The 18,199-nt window shown below is 53.4% G+C and overlaps 8 protein-coding genes across 8 annotated transcripts; 4 read left to right on the top strand and 4 right to left on the bottom strand.

Annotated features, from left to right (window-relative positions):
* Positions 1–1,859: 1,859 nt before the first annotated feature.
* NCS57_00761900 (uncharacterized protein) lies at positions 1,860–2,511 on the top strand (the record flags this gene model as incomplete). Its single annotated transcript, XM_053057462.1, has 2 exons — positions 1,860–1,898; positions 1,951–2,511. 2 exons carry the CDS (start codon positions 1,860–1,862, stop codon positions 2,509–2,511), a joined length of 600 nt encoding a protein of 199 aa, XP_052913657.1.
* An 839-nt stretch (positions 2,512–3,350) lies between these two features.
* NCS57_00762000 (uncharacterized protein) lies at positions 3,351–4,424 on the top strand (the record flags this gene model as incomplete). The annotated part of the gene is made up of 2 exons (XM_053057463.1): positions 3,351–3,779; positions 3,825–4,424. 2 exons carry the CDS (start codon positions 3,351–3,353, stop codon positions 4,422–4,424), a joined length of 1,029 nt encoding a protein of 342 aa, XP_052913658.1.
* Positions 4,425–7,712: 3,288 nt separating this feature from the next.
* On the bottom strand, positions 7,713–8,273 carry NCS57_00762100 (PRELI/MSF1 domain-containing protein; the record flags this gene model as incomplete). Its single annotated transcript, XM_053057464.1, has 1 exon — positions 7,713–8,273. One exon carries the CDS (start codon positions 8,271–8,273, stop codon positions 7,713–7,715), a length of 561 nt encoding a protein of 186 aa, XP_052913659.1.
* A 1,179-nt stretch (positions 8,274–9,452) lies between these two features.
* Positions 9,453–10,958, bottom strand: NCS57_00762200 (Methionine aminopeptidase 2; the record flags this gene model as incomplete). The annotated part of the gene is made up of 4 exons (XM_053057465.1): positions 9,453–9,509; positions 9,559–9,645; positions 9,695–10,845; positions 10,916–10,958. 4 exons carry the CDS (start codon positions 10,956–10,958, stop codon positions 9,453–9,455), a joined length of 1,338 nt encoding a protein of 445 aa, XP_052913660.1.
* A 1,208-nt stretch (positions 10,959–12,166) lies between these two features.
* Positions 12,167–13,383, top strand: NCS57_00762300 (uncharacterized protein; the record flags this gene model as incomplete). Its single annotated transcript, XM_053057466.1, has 2 exons — positions 12,167–12,640; positions 12,697–13,383. 2 exons carry the CDS (start codon positions 12,167–12,169, stop codon positions 13,381–13,383), a joined length of 1,161 nt encoding a protein of 386 aa, XP_052913661.1.
* A 226-nt stretch (positions 13,384–13,609) lies between these two features.
* On the bottom strand, positions 13,610–14,449 carry NCS57_00762400 (PRK domain-containing protein; the record flags this gene model as incomplete). Its single annotated transcript, XM_053057467.1, has 2 exons — positions 14,284–14,449; positions 13,610–14,235 (listed from the first exon to the last, which is right to left on the bottom strand). The coding sequence occupies exons 1-2, from the start codon at positions 14,357–14,359 to the stop codon at positions 13,610–13,612; spliced, it is 702 nt and encodes a 233-aa protein (XP_052913662.1). The 5' UTR covers positions 14,360–14,449.
* A 444-nt stretch (positions 14,450–14,893) lies between these two features.
* Positions 14,894–15,334, top strand: NCS57_00762500 (uncharacterized protein; the record flags this gene model as incomplete). Its single annotated transcript, XM_053057468.1, has 1 exon — positions 14,894–15,334. The coding sequence occupies one exon, from the start codon at positions 14,894–14,896 to the stop codon at positions 15,332–15,334; it is 441 nt and encodes a 146-aa protein (XP_052913663.1).
* Positions 15,335–15,708: 374 nt separating this feature from the next.
* On the bottom strand, positions 15,709–17,708 carry NCS57_00762600 (uncharacterized protein; the record flags this gene model as incomplete). Its single annotated transcript, XM_053057469.1, has 3 exons — positions 15,709–16,951; positions 17,155–17,408; positions 17,658–17,708. The coding sequence occupies 3 exons, from the start codon at positions 17,706–17,708 to the stop codon at positions 15,709–15,711; spliced, it is 1,548 nt and encodes a 515-aa protein (XP_052913664.1).
* Between the last annotated feature and the right edge of the window lie 491 nt (positions 17,709–18,199).

Below are 18,199 nucleotides of genomic sequence, written 5' to 3' on the forward strand. Positions count from 1 at the left end.
ACAAGCAAGAGCTAAACAAGTGCTGAGCCTGCAATCTCGAGGGGGTCCGTTTGAGAATAGACACTTTTGTTTGCTTGCTCATCAAGTCTGACAAGAGGAGGAAAATAATAAACGGACTAGGGGCCTCATGCAATGCAACGCTGTTCGCTTGACCGGCGCAGGTGAGAAAAAAGAGGAGGGGAGGGGATCCGGGCGGCCGCGTCCAGAGGCGACCCTAGCGTGAGAGAAAAGAAGGCTGGGATGGAAAGGACCATCATGTGGGCTCTGCTTTTTGCATTCTTGATGCCGTCAGCCTGAGTAAAAATTCCGCCTGTGTTGATGTGGTATCGTGGGAGTAAAAGAGGCGGAGTATAAGCAGGTTAAACCATGGTAAGCAGTCAAACTTTTTGGAATCAATTTTCTGGAATTAGCACCTTAGCAATTGGAGAGAAGGCGCAGCATGACGGCTCGTCAATGATCCGCAACGGCTGTGATCCTGCCGATATAAAGTACCAAGGACGGTCAGCACGAGGTACAGTAAGTAAGGGTACCCATATCTGTAGCAATAGCAATAGCAATAGCAATAGCAATGCCATCCTTGGCTCGCTTCTCGATGAATGCAGAGCTACCTGAACATGTCCAGCCCCCCCTCAAAGCCAAGAAGAGAAAAGAACTCGGCATCTCAGACATCTCGATTCCGCGTCTTGGGGACCCAACGGGGCTCGGCCACGACACGACAGTTGGCATCAGCAAGGATTCCGATTTGCGAATGCGTACCCCAGTCGAGAAGAAATCGTAAGAGGTCAGCAGCAGCTACAACAAGGCTACAGCTTGCATACCATCTCCACTGTCAAGTCGAGATGAGACAGGTGAGGCAAACGAAGAACGAGACAAAGAAGAAAAGCAAAATAGGCGAACCCATCTATCTGAAAATCCTCGCTTCTGCCCGTCGTTTCAGCTGAAGCCCCATTCTCTGCTTGACCTAGGTAACTTGGAGGCTTAGCGTCTCTGCAAGGGCTCAGACGGCAAATCTTATCCTCATTTCCTCCTCCCTTTCCCGTGCATTAAATTAGACACAATCAAGTAGAGACGGGATAGAGTCGATACGGTAGGCAATTAAAAAATGTCTCTCTTTTTACCGGGAGCTGAAAGAAATGTCCCGAAGCGTGTGTGCAGCGCGCATGGTTTATGTGCCCAGAGAATTACGCGCCCACAGACGCGCTGTCTAAGCGTGGTTGGCTCGTTTCCCTCGGCTGGAGGCATTCTCCCCTCTTCGCAAGGATCAATGAGAGCCACTGCGGCACGGCACGGGGAGAGGGGAAGCCACGTTTCGCGTGCGTTTTGGTGTTTGAAGCTAGATCCCAAGCCAAGCTACACAGAGATAGGTCAAGTAGCATGGAGATGGACCCAAAACATCATGGGGGATCTGGGTTAAAACGCCGTTTTAACGATCAAGACGAAAACAAAAGGCTTGGCTTTTTCTTGGGTCCTACGTATTCTCACCTGAAATGTGGTTGTGAGGGTTGGTTGCACAAGGCGTTCACCTGAGGGCTGTGTCACTGACGGTGACTCTGTTGGTTGGACTCTGTTGGCCCTGCTTCCAACCCAAGGCATTGACGCTCTGCAGACTCAATTGAATGTGTCTGTTGGTCTTGACAATCACAATATGCCTTGCCAACAGCGCCAACAGGCATAGCCATACCAATTGATGTCGTTCTACTCTGTACAAGTCATGCCACACTACACAAGCTGACTCCCCACGTTATGGCCGGCCCCACTTGCACATCTTCTCGGCTCCTCCACGGGTCCAGCTACACCGACTCGACCGACTCCTCCCTCCTCCGTCTCCGTCTCGGCCCCGGCATCCTCTCCCGCCCACCATGTCGCGCCGTGCGCCCAAGGGCGAGTACATTGAGACGGTGAGCAGCCCTCTACCCCCTCTGATGCCCAGACACTGACTCTGACTCCTAGGACACCGGCAACAAGGTGGCCCGCAGGGCTGTCCTCGTCGGAACTCAAAACATCATGCTCGGCGGCAAGACCGTCATCCAGCCCGAAGTCATGATCCGCGGCGACCTCTCCCGAACAGCCCCCTCGTCCTCCTCGTCCTCTTCGTCCGGCGCCCCGGCCAGCAACACCGCCGTCGCCATCGGCCGCTACTGCTTCCTCGCCCGGGGCGCCCTGCTGCGTCCCCCCGGCCGCATGTACAAGGGCAGCTTCACCTACATGCCGCTGCGCATGGGAGACCACGTCTTTGTCGGCCAGGGCACCGTCGTCCAGGCCGCCACCGTCGGGAACCACGTACAGATCGGCAAGGCCTGCACCATTGGCGAGTTTGCCATTGTCAAGGACTATGTCAAGATCCTCGACGGCACCGTGGTCCCTCCGAATATGGTCATCCCTAGTTTTTCGGTTGTTGCTGGACAGCCTGCGAGGGTTGTTGGAGAGATTCCCGAGGGAGGACACGACGAGTTTGAGCTTCGGGACCTGTACAAGACTGTGGGCAACAATCCGCAGCCCCCTGCCTCGTGAGCTTTCAGAGTCAGAGTGAGTGTACGCAGGGATAGGCAGGCGACCTACTCGTATTCGACTCGTGGGCATATATCTTGTCTCAGCAAGAAAACCGGTGTGTTGCCTGGTGAGCGGCCAGTTACGCAGACCTCGCGAGGCCATCATCATGCGTCTTTGTAACGGCCCCTGAAACTCAAGGAGGATGCGGTCGAAATAATGGCCACTCTACCAAGTGACCTCTTACATCAGAATACCGGGTCATCATGCACAGCACATACGAGAGAATATTCATGCTTGTTGACACAAAGACGAAAACAAAGACTAGGCGGAGGAGGATGCCCCTAGAATAGCCAAGTTAATGATACCCTTTTGATCTTTTCTTTCGAATCGTGTCGTTCGTTTGAAAACAATGCATGAAGCTAGCCAGGCTTCCAACTGTGACATTGCCAGCCTCCAGCGGATAGCATCATGCGCCAAACAACCCATAACTTCAAGTATATAGAGCACCATGCATTAAATAACCCATGACCAGAATTATATAGAGCACCATTACAGCGGGACACTTGCAGAGATCTCTCACAGTCGCATTATTTTCATGCCCCTCGTTTGTTGCGTTCATAGCTGCCGAGTGAGGAGGCGACAGCAAGGTCCCCGTCATCGATACATCTAGGCAACCAAGCCAGAGACTCGATAAGCTGCTGTGGCAACTATCTCAGACTCTCCCCCGCTCGTCTTCCCCTCCCGAGTCTTTTCCTCTTCACCAGAGTTTACCTCCTCCCCTTCAGACTCTGCCCTCTCGTCCGCTACCCTCACCACGGCAGCTCAATACTCAGCTTCATCGTTATCAAACATCATTAACGATGGCGCCTTTCCCCTCAAAGCTCGTTACCGCTTATCCGCCTTGGTGCGAGGATGTTGGCAGCCAGAACCCGGAGCCTACTCCCCAGCCATTTGCTCTGACACTTCCTCACGTTATCCGCCGCAACACTGACCTCTACAAGGCCATCGGCGAGATGGACGACCTCACTGACAAGGCTCTCAAGGAGCGCCTCATCCCCCTCTGCTGTGAGCTGCAGGAATACCAAGAGCAAGACCAGGAACAGGTACACGGTCTCTCCAAGGCCCTCGTCGCCAAGTATGGCGAGTGCTCCATCCGTGTCATGCGTCGCACCTGGGACCTCTACCTTGCTCTCACCACTGCCCCCGAAATCCCTGGCGATGACCCTGGCATCTTTGACCAGACCGAGTGGCTCTCCAGCATCCGCCGGGTCGTGCTGTACCGAATGCACGTCCGCTTGCTTCGTGACCAACTTGATAATGCAATCGCCGCTTAGTTCGCGGACGACTTTCAGGTCATCAGCAAGTTCCAGGAGGAAGGTCTTCAGAGCACCTATGTCACCGATGTTCTCGTCCAGGAGCAGTCCGACCGCATCAAGCGTGCCGAGAAAGAGCGCGAGGTCTTCCAGGCCATGCACAACGAACTCACCCAGGAGGACCTCGAGGATATGCCGGCCTACAAGAGCACCGCACTCGGAGAGTCTCCCCTTTCTGCCCTCCGCCGCTGCATCTACACAGCCCAGGTCTTCCACCAGGCTCTCCGCGACAGGGGAGAGGAAGTCCTTGAGAACGATGAAGAAGAGATCAAGTGGCTCTACCAGGCCAAGCAGCTCTGGCACGTCGCCGGTCGTGCCGCCATGACCTGGGCTCCCCGTCGCCATGGAGAGATTCAGGGTATTCTCACGGTCTACTGCCAGGACCTTATTGTCCGTCGTCGTCGTGAGGGTTACGAGCGTGACGCTGGACTCCGTGCCCAGCTAGAGGCTATCCTCGGAGATACTCGTCACGGGAACGCCTACATGGCAACTGACGAGTCCAACCCTGAGGAGAATGAAGACGAGAACGCTGAGGGCAAGGAGGAGGAGAACGCCGACTAAGGAGTTTCACTGACTCGCCCACCGTCACGACTACGTGGCTCAACGAAGGTTGATCTCGACATGGAAGGAATGTGTTTCTTGGCAACATACCGGACCAGTTCCAGCTGGGTTACTTACGACTATTACGACTATGACCCCTCTGGATTAGGGCTATCAATCCACGAAGGAAATCATCGATCAACGAGCACTGATCTTAAACTCGTCAAGAGTACCATCAAGGGTTACTCGGTAAGTGTCTTCATGTTGGCGACAAGGGGCAGCAGCCAGACAGTGCTAACAAACATCGATCAGCACACACAAGGTTGTTCAGCGACACACGAAATTATTCATCAGCGCAGGATGCTATCAGGCACCGTATGAATTCATCAATCATGGCAAGGAAGGCATCGGTCAGGACAGGAGGTTATCAATTAGGACAGGGAAGTCCTCATGTAAGGTTTACTAAAGAGCCAGCCGGGGTGGCGCTCTAACTATCAACGATACTCGCTAGCTACATCAATCGCTTCCTTTCTGGTCATATATGTTGCCTTTCGAGTGACTGTGCCTTCATGACACTCTAATGCTTGCTCCTTGAAGTCCCCTGGCAGGCGCACCCAGTCAAGCATCACAGACTTGTACTACAGAGCATGTCAACAATGAAGCAGACAGTTTTGTTCTTGAGCACCACGTTTCTGGTGTGAACTAGAAATTCTGTGCCTCCGGGTAGGGCCAGAGCCTTTACGTCTAGTTTCTGGGGCTCGGGTTGGTCGTTCAAGGTCCAACGCAGCAGGGAACACTTCTCGTTGAGTTCACCACCCATCTTACACTACCCACACCAAGCACAGGCAAGAATTGTCTCCCTCAGGAGGACCCGCTAATTTTTGTCCTTCATTGTTCAGCCAGCCCTCTCCCTTTTGTTTCAAATAGTCACACGTACATACTCGCAGTTACACCTACAAAGAAATAGCCAGGGTGATTTACCAGAGGTCAGAGCAAACAGCCTTGGTCACAGATTCATGTGCCTACATTATGGCTTGATTCGATGTCAAAGTAGCTTTGACAGGGCTCCGTGGTCCAAGGAAGACAACCTCAAGTTCTTGGCGGCAACAGTGGAGAGTCATTGGTGCTTAACACGACGAGGGGGCGAACCAAGCCCAAGTTCCCACTCCTCTCCAGTCATAAATGTTGCAGACTTCACTTCATTGCATCTATGTCTTCTCTAATCCTGTTCCAGCGGGGGCTGTTTGAACAGCGGTATTGAGCATCCTCTGCTTATTCTTTCCGGATAAAGCCTGCATCAGGCCACGGGCTGAGTGGCATGATCCAGTGACAAACAAGGAACCCCAGGCCCTTTCCATTTCCAAACCCGGAAGACACCCTCTGCAGGTCATGTTCCATTGCTTTTATAGTTCCCGTCTCTTCCGTCACCTGTGGATCACTCCCTTGATGTTGCACCAGGTTTGGCCAAGGACCCCTAGCTGCGGGTGTCTGATGCATCCCGAGCCCGTTGAACCCTGGAAATGTCCAATTTTAGATTAGATTCTGTCAGCCTTGTCAATGTGTGCTCGGCTTTGTCTCGGTGTGTGACGTCGTTTTTCTTCTGTCTAGTTTACGAAAGGTCCTTTGCGTCTATCAGGGCGATTTAATTTCAGCCTTGGACACATTTAAGGTATCAAGAGGATAAGTCAATATATGCTTCATATGAGCTTTAGTCGTCGAGGGCTGTTTACTTTGACAATAATAGCAAGCAGGGCCAAGACATGGCTTCTTCCCATTCTCGTCAGTGCTGGCCGGTTGCCAAGTGCCTTGGCAGTAAATACATACCTATCCGATCAGTGCCCACGAGCTACACGCTGTGTATGAGTGGCGTCAATTCAACCACAGAATACGAAAAAGAGGTACGATCCAGGTTTCCTCTCTCTTCTCGAAGTAATAGGAGTCCTCTCAATCACTTGGACCCCATGACACGTTCCCACAATTTCTGCCTGTATAAACCAGACAACCACTTGGCACTGTTTTATCTTCTCTTTGTATAGAGCGGTCACTGTAGTGCAGATTTATATACTCACAGCACACGAAGTCAATCAGGAAGGGTTCACGTGCCAGATACAACTCAGTATCCATTATCAGCCGACATATTGGAGCTCACCGCAACTTGGACAACAAAACTCATCACCCAAACAGACGCCAAGATTTGTCTCATGACATTCCAAGCATTATCCAGTCAACAGTCGCTCTGACATGTGACACAGCTCCAGGCCACAAATCTCCCCTCAACTTGAGCGTCTCTCACCACCAAGCAACCAACACATCACTCATACTAAACACCACCCATTCCAACATGTAAAACGGTGCACTAAACATAGATTTCCAGGCCAGAAAAACCTTCATCACCCCCAAGCCAAGCCTCAACCAGGGACCCAATCATTCCAGTGTCCCCTCCACCACCCCCATTCTCCGGATAAAGCCGGCCCACAAACGCATGCGGAGAAACCGTTGCGGGGGAGAGAAGGTTTTCTCTCTTCTCGCCCGGTCGGACGGGAACGGAGGTTTAGATGCTGAGCCACAGGAACAGCGAATGCCGGGAATCGACCGCTGATGGTGTGTAAGAGGTCGGTTCAGCCGAGGGCGGGTGTGCCGTTGAAGTTGGGCTTGGCCAAGTGCCGAGTCTATCTTCGGCAGTCTCGAGTGCAACGCTCTGATAGTCGCCGATATGACCTCGCCGACGATGCTAGATCGGGGACCAAGGTGATGATATGCATACCCAGATAGTACGTGATACTATGGAGAGTACTAATCACAGCAAACCAAGCGGTGAAACCAATGCAAGAGTTCATAACGTTTCGTCTTTGATCAATTATTCTAATCAGTGACTCTATCAAGAAAGCCCGTTCTAGGCGTAGAACCCGGGGCCATTCCCCGGGGCTCACATGCTCTCGACTGTCTAATAGACCGGGGGTATAAACCGAACAACTCCAAGAAATCAAACTACGGGCATCGTTTGCCCGTGAAAAACAGAGAGCGAAGAGAAAAAAAAAAGTTGCTTCAGCTCTTTTGGTAGAAAAACTTTTTTGGAACCCCCTCTAAACGCCTTGACCAATATGCAAATGCTTCAAAAAGAATCCTCTCTCCCTTTTTTTCGCGCCAAGTGTACAATTGCCGTGTCGTCGTAAAAAGCTCAGGTTTTGCTGTAGTGTAACAGGTCTTTGAGAGTAGTGGAGATGGGTCGTGCGCAAGCCTCAGAGAGTGTGTGAGGTTGCGGTGAGGGAACGAAGGGGAGCGGGCGGCGGGATGAGGCGTATGGCTTTTTTACAGCATCAGCCCTTGGCGCGCCTTCTCCTCAGCAAAGGCCTTTCGGCTCATTAGGAGGACGCGCTCAAAGCCCTCGCGGCCCTTGGCGGCGTTCTCCTTGAAGCGGTGCACCAGGGTATCCTCGATGCTGTTCTTGATGCGCTGCCAGCCACCGCACAGGGCGGTGATGTTGGCCGTCTGGATGAACTGGGTCTGGTGGTCGCCCAGGGGCTTGTAGATGACCTCCTCTTGTACGTTGACGAGGTTGCTCCACGTCAGGTTCTGGCTCACCATGGTGACGGTGCGGTTGACGGGGTCGACATAGCTGGCCTCGTAGACGAAGCTCTCGTCACCGGTGCTGCCGACAATGGTCTTGATCCAGTCAGGGACTGACTGCTTGCAGGTGATCAAGCGCTCAGTGCGGAGGATGCCCGTCTCGGCGTCGACGTCGCGTGAGAGGGTGTCGACAGCAATGACGTGCTCCGACTTGTTGTTCCAGGGCCCGTACTTTCGCCAGTTGGCTGAGGAGACCTCATCCCACGAGTAGTTGAAGGTGACCGAGTTGGAAAAGACCTTCATTGTGCCTGTAGGATTCGTAGGGTAGCTCGCAGGTCGATGTCGGTGGAAGAGTTGCTGATGGAAAGTTCGGTGCGGAGTAGGAAGCTTTTTTTTTTTCCTGTACTGCCGGAGGGGGGGGCTGGATCAGGAACAGGAACGAATGGGCTCTGTTAATTACTGAGCCAGAAAATAAATGAAGGATGAAAGGAGACGCCTCTCAATTAATATCCCAGGCAATAAACAACGACGACAAGAGATTCCCCGGTGGCGATCAGAAACAGGTAGACGGAAGTGAGGGCAATGATGAGCAAGCGGGAATGCGGCCTTTATCTGGGGAGGCACTGCTTGATAAATTTGATCCCGCATGTGAAGAAGACCTCGCACACGCTCGCTATCTCCGGCCTTCGGAAGCTTGGCCCGAGCGTCGCCACTGCGAACGCTAGCCCCGATATGTGCAGCTTCTAGCCCCATGTGGCAAGGTCGGTCCGGGTCGCGAGAAAGCCTCGGGATTCTGCCACGCTGCTATTGGCCCGGCCAGCAGGAGGGCCATTTCTACCCTCCCAGAGCCGCGCTTCGGAGCTGGGTCTTACAGGATGGTCTCGTGCAGGAGGAGCAAAAAAAAGCTGGAGGGCCTGTGCCACAAGGTGGCGAGTGCGTCAAAGGATGGGGAAAAACCGGAGAAGGGACGCAAGGCATTGGCGATCAAGGACCAAGCATTGGCCAACCGCCGCAAGAGCCTCTTTCTGGATCGTCGAGATCGGGAAGGGATTGACTCTAGCTCGCAGAGACCGAATTCAGGGTCTCGATGCTGGAATGTGCAAGAAGGGGCATGTTTCTAACAATTGCTTGGTCAAAGATTCTGCTGTCAGCCACGTTTTTGGGACGTAATCGATCGGGATCTTGCAGACTCGTCAAAATGGCCAGATACTTGCATAGAGGGCATCCATCACAACTACGTAGGTAGCAATTCCAGGCGCTTATGCATGCTCGGAACCAGGGAGGTGGTAAATGGCAGCTCAATGCAGTGGATTCTTGCGTGTCTTGTGCAACTGGAGGCATGGATCATTGCAACTTTGTCAAATTCAAGTCATCAAACTATACAGATTTTCCTCAAGAGGCTATGCGCGCATCAAAAGATGGGAACCATATTTCAGAGTCCTTCTCGCAATCCATTACATAGCTCCTTCTGTAATGTATCGGCTAGTAGTCTTCACCACGGCTGACGACCTCCTTCACGGTGGGTCGGATCAGAATGGTCTATACACCGTTAGTCAATAGTACCACACTATTTGCAAGCTTCACTTACATGCTCAAACTGAGCAGTGTACGAGCCCTTCTTGTCACACAAGGGTGGGTACGCTTCGACAATGCCGCTGTTGACAAGGCTGTTGAGCTGCGCACTGTTAGCTTCACCTCCAACAACATACATCACAACCACTCACCCCGAGCAGATACTTGTCCTGGCCGAGGCGGTCCAGGTATCGTCGGCAGAACGGCAGCGTGCCAAAGTTCTTGTTGATCACGTTGAGCAGAGACTTGGCCGAGCTGAGGCGCAGGTCAACGTGCTGCGAGTCTCCTCGCTTCGCGTAATGCGACGTCTCCATGTCATCCCGGACGTATCCGTTGCCGGTGCTGCCGAACGTCTCAATGGCAAAGACATCGCCCTCCTCCATCTTGGTCTGATCGTTACTCTTGACAATGGGCACCGCCTTGGTGCCGTGGATGCTGTAGGGCAGAATGTTGTGACCCGTCAGGTTGCGGATACTCTTAACGGGGTACGTGGTTCCGTCAATCTCAACCTCGAAGCTCTCCATCACCTCCTGGATAACGCCTCCAATCTCACCAACTCGGGCGTCGATGCCCGCCTCACGGATACCAGCGTTGGTGGCATCCTTAACAGCCTGGAGCAGGTTATCGTACTTGGGCTCGAAAGCCATGGTAAAGGCCGAGTCGACGATGCGGCCGTTGACGTGGACACCAAAGTCCACCTTCATGACGTCCTCCTGCTGCAGAACCATCTTGTTGCCGGCGTTGGGAGTGTAGTGCGCGGCGCAGTGGTTGAGACTCAGACCACAAGGGAAACCCATACCAGCCTTCATGGCATCACCCTCGGCCAAGCCATCGTGACCAGTCAAGGCACGGACACTGTTCTCGATACCCTCGGCGATCTCGGTCAAGGTCTGGCCGGGCTTAATATTCTTCTGCGTCCACTGGCGCACCTGACGATGAATCTCGGCCGCCTCACGGAAATCGGCCAGGAAGTCGCTGTTGAGGTTGTCCAGGTGACGCTTCTCCTCGTTTGTGGTGCGGTAGTTGTTCTCGTCCTTGTACTCAACCTCCTCTCCCTTGGGGTAGGCCTTGTTAGGGAACAGCTGGCTGATCATGACGCGGGGAGGGTCAGTCTGGCTGGTGGGGTGCTTCTTCTTCTTCTTGGGCTTTCTCTTCTTCTTCTTCTTGGTGGCCTCGCCGGTAGGGGCGGCGCCGTCGACGTGTCCATCGGCTTCGTCTTCAGAATCATCGCCGCCGTGTTCGTCGCCGGCAGCGTCGGTCTTGGACTGGGCGGTTGCGCCGGGCTTCTGAGAGCCTTCGGCCACTGCGGGGCGCTCGGAGTCAGTTCGATCCGGGCCTAACGGCTCACAGCCTCGTTCGGGGAAGACGCTTACCGTTGAGCTCCTTGAGAGCTTCGGTGGGTACTTGAGCTGCCATTTTGGCTAACTACGTGAGGGTGAAAGAGCAATGCTGCTGTCAAGAAGAGAAATGGTGGGAGGGTTGGAGGAGTGGGAAGACATTACCCCACCAGAGTTTTAGCTCAGGTGACACAAATAGCTGTTCATTAGGGTGCAACTTTTGTGCGCAGACTTTTTGTCACCTCAAGTCCCCACAACAGATTTTTGACATGACGAAAGTGGGTGCATCACACGTTGGCCACGCGAGGATTCGGTGGGATACAGGTGAAATACTGGAGTATTATTAAGAGTGTGGGATAATGCGAATTATTCTTGCTATCCGCAATACTTCGTATTTGAAAAGCCATCGCTGACTCTCAGCTTACAACATTGATGACCAAGTATACAAATGTTTCAGCCTACGTAAGAGAATAGTCCTGGAGCTGGCCTATCCTTGAGGTCACAATGTCTGCGCCACCTCCTGGTTCCTGAAATCGAGTAAGACGGGACTCATTAGGTCCATCCATCGAGTTTTGGCGTGTTATTTTTGCGTCCAATATTTCAGTACACGATGGTCTTTTTTCACGCCACGACCCTGCAGTTGTTGGTGGCTTTTGAGCTGTGAAACAGCTGGCATCATTCAGCAGCTGAGAAAACTTGGCGCAGGGTAGCTGCAAGCAAGTATCTGACATCTGGAGGCCTCAAGCCCCATGACGAGAACCCGAAAAATGCAGCCATTTTGATCGTATTGCTTGTCCAATGCCTGACTCTAGGGTAACGGGACGCGAAGATCCCCCCGCCAAATAGGGCCAAACTATGACCTCACCAGCCGCTGAAATCAAGCCTAACCCGCCCAAATTCAGGGCATCGCGGTCCAAGGGTCGAAAGCCACAAAATTCACGAATGGCCTCTTAAAGGGGCACCTCCGAGATCCTGCCATGTCCCTTCCTTGACTCCAACTTGTCATGATCCTTCGCCTCGTGAGCAGACAAGCCATCATCAGCCGTTACCAAGCCAAGGCTTGCGTGGCCCATCGCTACAACCGTTTCTCCACTGGAGCCTTATAAGCTGGAGCTCTGCTAGCAGCGCCACTTCGGGCCGCCCGGTGCCCCTCCACTCCGTCTTTCAGCTTTCCTTCACTGTCTCACCAAAACCACGGCGCTTAACTTGACCATCAATTCCTGTCTCACGTTTTTCTATCCCCTCAGTTTTGCCTCTACAACCGCCTAGGAGGCCTGTTCTGCTAGAATGGGAGCATCCAATCTGGATAACCTGGCGTCAGGGCCAGATGAGAAGTCTCCTATCGAGCGGAAGCCTGTCGAGAACGTAGCTCCTGAGGAGCCCTCCGTCGAACGAGCCCCGACACTACCCCCGAGACCTGTATCTATTCAGTCCAAGAACGATGATCTCGACGAAAAGGCCCTGGAGGCTGGATACGACGAGAAGCTGCCTCAACCGAACAACGGATTCGCCATACATCGCAAGCCCGTTTCTACCAAAACACCTCCTCAGTCGATCAAGATCGACAAGTCGCAACCCGAGGACTTTGAGGGCGAGGTAGCCACCACAAACGAGCTACCTCCTCCTGAACTCATCAAGAAGATCGAAGACTACATCGTTCTAGACCGACATGGAAAATCGCATCCCTTTTCGAGCCTATACACCGGTAGCAATGTTGCCCGACGCGTGCTGGTCATCTTTGTCCGGCACTTCTTCTGCGGCGTACGTCAATCTCCAAACCCCTGAAGCCTGTATAAACTCTAACATGGAAGCTACAGAACTGCCAAGAGTTCCTTCGGTCTCTGTCTGAGGCCGTAACCCCCGAAGCCCTCCTCCGACTCCCCGTCAGCACCTTCATTGCAGTGATTGGCTGTGGCGATCCCGCCCTCATCGACATGTACGTCCACGAGACAAACTGCCGCTTCCCCGTCTACACGGACCCAACAAGGTCCCTCTTCCATGCCTTGGGCATGACCAAGACGCTGCAGATGGGCGCGAAACCGGCTTACATGCGCAAGAGCATGACACGGAGCATCGTCGACAGTATTGTTCAGGGTGTTAAACAACTGCCTACCGGTAACGTCCTGAAGATGGGTGACCAGCGCCAGGTTGGCGGCGAGTTCCTCTTTGAGCCGCGCAATATCCTAACGCCGGTTACAACACCGCGCGACGAAAAGTTCCAGCCCATGGACACGCTAGAAGATCCTCAAGATTCAGCACCAGGGCGCGAGAACGGCAGGAGAAAAGATTACGGGGACGAGGAGAAGAGGGTGACGTGGTGCCATCGCATGAAGACGACGCGCGACCACGCCGAGATCCCAGAGCTCATCGAAGTCCTGGGCCTGGATGTTTCCCGGAGCGCTGGCCGCAACTCGGTAACGTCCGCCCGCAAGGGCAAGGGCCAGAGCATGGCTGAGGAGATCCGGAAGCTGAGCGCTGAGAGGTCTCGGTCGCCTGAGACATGAATGCATATGACATGAGCAATCTGTTTGCGGTTTTGGGATTGCTGGTTCTTTGACACAGCGCTGGAGTAGGGATTCATGGTGTTCTTTTTTGCATAGCTCAATCGTGTTTACAAAATGTTCTTGATGCTCATGACACATAGCTTAGATACAGTATTTAGAGGTGATATCCATCGACATTGGCCAACAGAACATATAAACCAAGCTTCTTCTATCTCGGGGATTCGCTCTACTCGTGTACCCAGCTTCCGTCTTCACGACTCTGGATGACTTCGTCTACTTTGAGTCTATACTTGATAATCTCATCCCCATTCACCAAGTCATTCTCCACCGCCCTTCGATCCCCTTCCTCGAGATCCTTCACGATACCTGCCCTCACATGTCTCTCCCTCAGCCTCTTCCTCGCAACCTCATAGTCTACTTCGACGAACCATAGCTCATCCAGAAACCCCGCCGCATCGCGCCACACATCCTGGTCCAGGGCGAGATAGTTGCCCTCCAGTACGACGATGCGGTGCTCCGGCCTGACCTCAATGTCGTCGTCTCGCGGATCCTTGAGAGCATGGTCGAACGATGGTGCGAGGACAGGTTCCGACGGGATCGGAGTCGCAGACAGAGCCTGAACAAGGGCCAAGAACTTGGGAGCGTCAAAGGTGAAGGCGGCCCCGCGGCGGAAGTGGGCCGTAGCTGGGTCAGGCATGGCGGACAGAGCAGCGCGAGTGAGGTGGAAGCCGTCCATGGGGACAAAAGTTGCGGGAGGAGGAGATGAAGGGTCCGCGCGGGCATTGAGGCGTGCGGTGATGATCTGGGACAAGGTTGTCTTGCCCGAGCCTGGGATGCCAGCGACGCCGATTACTAGAGACGAGTTAGACGCATGCTCCAAATCTTGAAGTAACAACTCACATAGCCGCTTGTCCTTGGGCGTCTCCTCAAACTTCTTCCACGCCTTTTCGACGAGTCTCTCAACCTGGCTGTTCATGTTATCTATATGAGTTGCAAGACGAGAATCGAGTACTGATCTTGGCGCTGGAAGCTGGAGTGTCGTCCTGATATGCCCCGCGTTCCAAGGACCCTGCCCCACGTTGTTACATCAGACCTCTCCACCTCGGAGCATGGTGCGCCGATGCTATCGAGGACATGGGTGTTTATATATGGATTGGTAAGGATGTCTGTTTACATTATTTTTGAGTAGATTTATTTCTTGTTCTTTTACTGTTCGATGTGTGATGGCTTTGCAAGGTGTCGTTTCTGCCTCGTAGCTTGATTACAGTCCCTGTCTCACCTACAAACTACATAGTTTCTGCCAAGACGAGATACAAGTAATTAATATGACGGAGGGCACTGTTCTTCTGCTCCTACTATTGCCTACCAATTTCAGCCATCAAAGTTTGACTCTTTGTTCTCAAGTGACGCCACCAACCAACCACAAAACACCACAAACCTCAAGTGGGTCCCATCACCAACTTCTTCCCTCCGTAAATCTCATCTTCTCCTCCTTAACACAACCTACGACATGGACGAAGAAGACCCCCTCGCCAACTTTTCCATCGCGGACGTCTCCTCTGACGAAGCTGAGGCAGACACAAAGGAAACTCGCCGCACTGGTCAGACAGAGGAGGCGTGGAGAGCCATCCAGCGTGACTACAAGACGAAAGTTGAAAACGGCGATGTAGGCCTGCCTTTCCGCTCTTGCCATTATCGAAACGGAGAGACTGACGAAAAAATCCAGATACATAAAAAGATCAAATTGCCTCTGGGTCCGGGGGCTTCCAAAATGGACATCCAGGAGCTCATCCATGCTGTCGAGGAGTTGTACTTCTTCCGCCGTTACCATGAGGCTGCGCAATTGGCCACCGAGGCTCTCGCTGGGAGCGATGGGCTTGATAGAGACTCACGGCAGCTCTTGGACGCCTATCAGGGGAAATGCCAAATCAAGCTTAACCTACAATCATGACGAATGAGCAATCCAAACAGAAAAATGTTCCCTTGACGGATAATCTTGACAGTCACTGAACCCCATCTTCATGTCAAACTTGCGTGTATTCATCATTTGGGCTATCTTGCAAGCTTCTATCAAGGACAGATCCTGTGCACACCTTACAAACATGCCTTCTCAAGTATCAAACCGTCCGCCTGCCTTAGTACCTTTTCGTCAAAGATTAATGTCTCCAACTTGACTTGGTCAAGTGCCAGGCGGTCAGTAACCGGAGCACTATGCAAATGCCCGAATGATTTAGCACACACACTGATTCTCTTCCACCCCCAACCATGTAATTACCTGCACGAGACTGAATGCCTCAGCGAGGAGAACAGCAGCCTGGTCTGGACTCACTGCTCTTTCTTGATGCGAGGACCGGTGAAGCAGTTCTCAAATTTAACAGGTCCGCTTGCAAAACGCGAAGCGCTTAGGCCTCTGCGTCCTTCAAGCTGGGTGCTAAACAGAGAAGTAGGCGTAGAATGACCTTGCTGATGGCTGGCAGCACGCTGGCGAGGGGCATCGGCTGGGATAGAGGCGGGTGCATCCTGCAGAGAAAGGTTGCGAACACCTTGAGTTGCCTGCTGAACGCCCTGGTCCTTCTCGTTGAACCCTTCGTTCTGGCGACGAAGAAAATCGATTTGAAATCGCACCATCCCCCGCAGCAGGTCGCAGAACTGATTCTTCAGGCTGTCGTTGTAGCCTCGGAAAAACCCGTTCTGGACCCAGTGCTCAATGATACCGTCTGTAATGCCCTCAAGGGCGGACTCGAAAATTCCCTTCTGCAGGGTCATTTTCCGCTCCTTGGGAGTCATTTTCCCCAACATCCGATTAACCAAGACCACGACGTGTCTGGTCGCGTTCTCCAACGTGAGGGATTGGGAATTGTCGACAGTTGTCCAGCCATTCATGGAAATGAGCGGCTCAAGATCCTCATTGAGGTTTGCAAGGGATGGGACCGATCCCTGCTGCTGATCGACCCGTTGATCAGCCTGGCGCTGAATAGCTTGGTGTTGATCGGCCCGAGGCTGGTCGATGTGCTGTTGATCGACCTCACGGGTGTTCTCCTGAGGCTGGTGGGCCCGGGCCGACTTCTGCATCTTGGCAAGGTGCCGCTTGAACTTCTTGGTTTCGGTCTCGTCGGCGAAACGAAGGTAGAAGAAGCCACCGTTGGACAGCTGAGTGAAGGCACAGAACTGACCATCAACGACCGGACTGCCCAGTTCTAAAGAATCCATGACTCGGCGCGGCTTGCCCAGAGCTGAGAGCTCTAGAACAGCTCTGTTCTCGCTGATGAGCAACTTCATAACCACTTCTGCGGAAAAGGAGAGTGCCTCGTCCTTTCCAGGCACGACCTGACATTGTCCAGTGCCGATGACGTGCTCCGCCATAGCGGGATCCAAGACCATGGTGTTGAGGACGAACTTGAGGTTTGTAGAGGCAGGGGCGGCGACAGAGGCTTCAGGGACGTTTCTGTTGCTTTCATGCTGGACCTGGGGGCTCACAGCCTCAACCTCCTGAGTAACAGCAGGGGGCTGCTCGGGAGCCGGAGTGGTGTTTTGGGGTCCCCATTGGGCCAAGGTGACAGATGGGGCACTGTTCTGGCCGACCGAACCCTGCACGCGGGGATCCTAACCCGGTGCAGCTGGCTTGAAGGGGGTTCTGTTACCCGACTTCTTGGTTGGGGGAAAAGAATCAGTTTCGTCATCTCCGCGACCTCTCTTGGGGATGGCAGCCGGGATGCCTCTACCTCTTTTCAAGGATTAGATATGTCCGATATTGTGGATAGATGAACTTACCCAGCATATCCACGAGTCTCAAGGTACTTCTGGGCCACCTTCTTTCCCCATGGGCGTGCGTCCTCGATCTCGAGACCGTCGGTTTGACGAGCCTCCTCATCGTCAATTTTGACGGTCCACTTGTTGGAGAGTCCCTCCTTGAGGGAAGGGTTGATGTGGTCGGTTCCGTTCCGACGGGTGGGGTTAAAGGACGGTCCTCGCTTTTCTTCAGCACTCAAAGGAAGTTCCTCCTGTCGAAGACGAGTGAGGTCGGCCTAAAGAGATTCGGGTGATTAGGAGCTGCCCTTGGTAGTCATACAAAGCGTGAGGCTTAATGAAGGGAGAGAGGAAAGACAACGTGCTTTGGCAGCAAGACCATATGTGTGTAGATGACCCCATGCTACGAGAGAATGTTGACCACCCACGGATGTGTGTGACTGAAGAGGAGAGGGACCGAAACAAGGGGAAGAGAACAATAGGGAAATGTGCCGAGAAACAATCGGGAGTGAAAGAAAGACACTTACCATGGCGATGAGCCGCTTCTGGGCCTCGCGCGGGTCGATGTTGTCACTCATCGTTGCTCAGGCACAAGAAAGAAGGCCGGGGAGCAGAGTGAAAGAGAAGCCTCGACTGGTTCAAGCAGCCGAGGCGCGCAGAGGAGATTTGTTTTCAAGAGACGGTTGTCCCGGGGCGGTGATGTTTGGTGGAGAAAAAAGAGAGGAGAGGGGTGGGCGGTGGATGGGTGTTTTGTGCGCGAGGTGAGGGCCACCGTAGGTAGGGCAACCACAGGCGGCCTGGAGATAATCCTGCCTGGGAAGAAAAGAGTGAGGATGGCGGAATATCAGAGAACAATACAGAAGATGGGCGAGGCCCGCGTGGGAAAATGCAGCCGATGTTGAGCTTCGCTTCGAGGTGCGTGATGAAGGAGAGGGAGGTTGGCCTCGATGGAAGCGGGTGGAGGAAGGAAGGAGAAGAGGTTCGCCTCTCCGAGTGTGTTGAGAGAAGGAAGGAAAAGAGTCAGGGCAGGTGCGGGCCGCGAGGCTCTTCGCTGCTGCCGTGCAGGAAG

This window comes from Fusarium keratoplasticum, chromosome 5, assembly GCF_025433545.1.
Source record: "Fusarium keratoplasticum isolate Fu6.1 chromosome 5, whole genome shotgun sequence".
Lineage (NCBI taxonomy): Eukaryota > Fungi > Ascomycota > Sordariomycetes > Hypocreales > Nectriaceae > Fusarium > Fusarium keratoplasticum.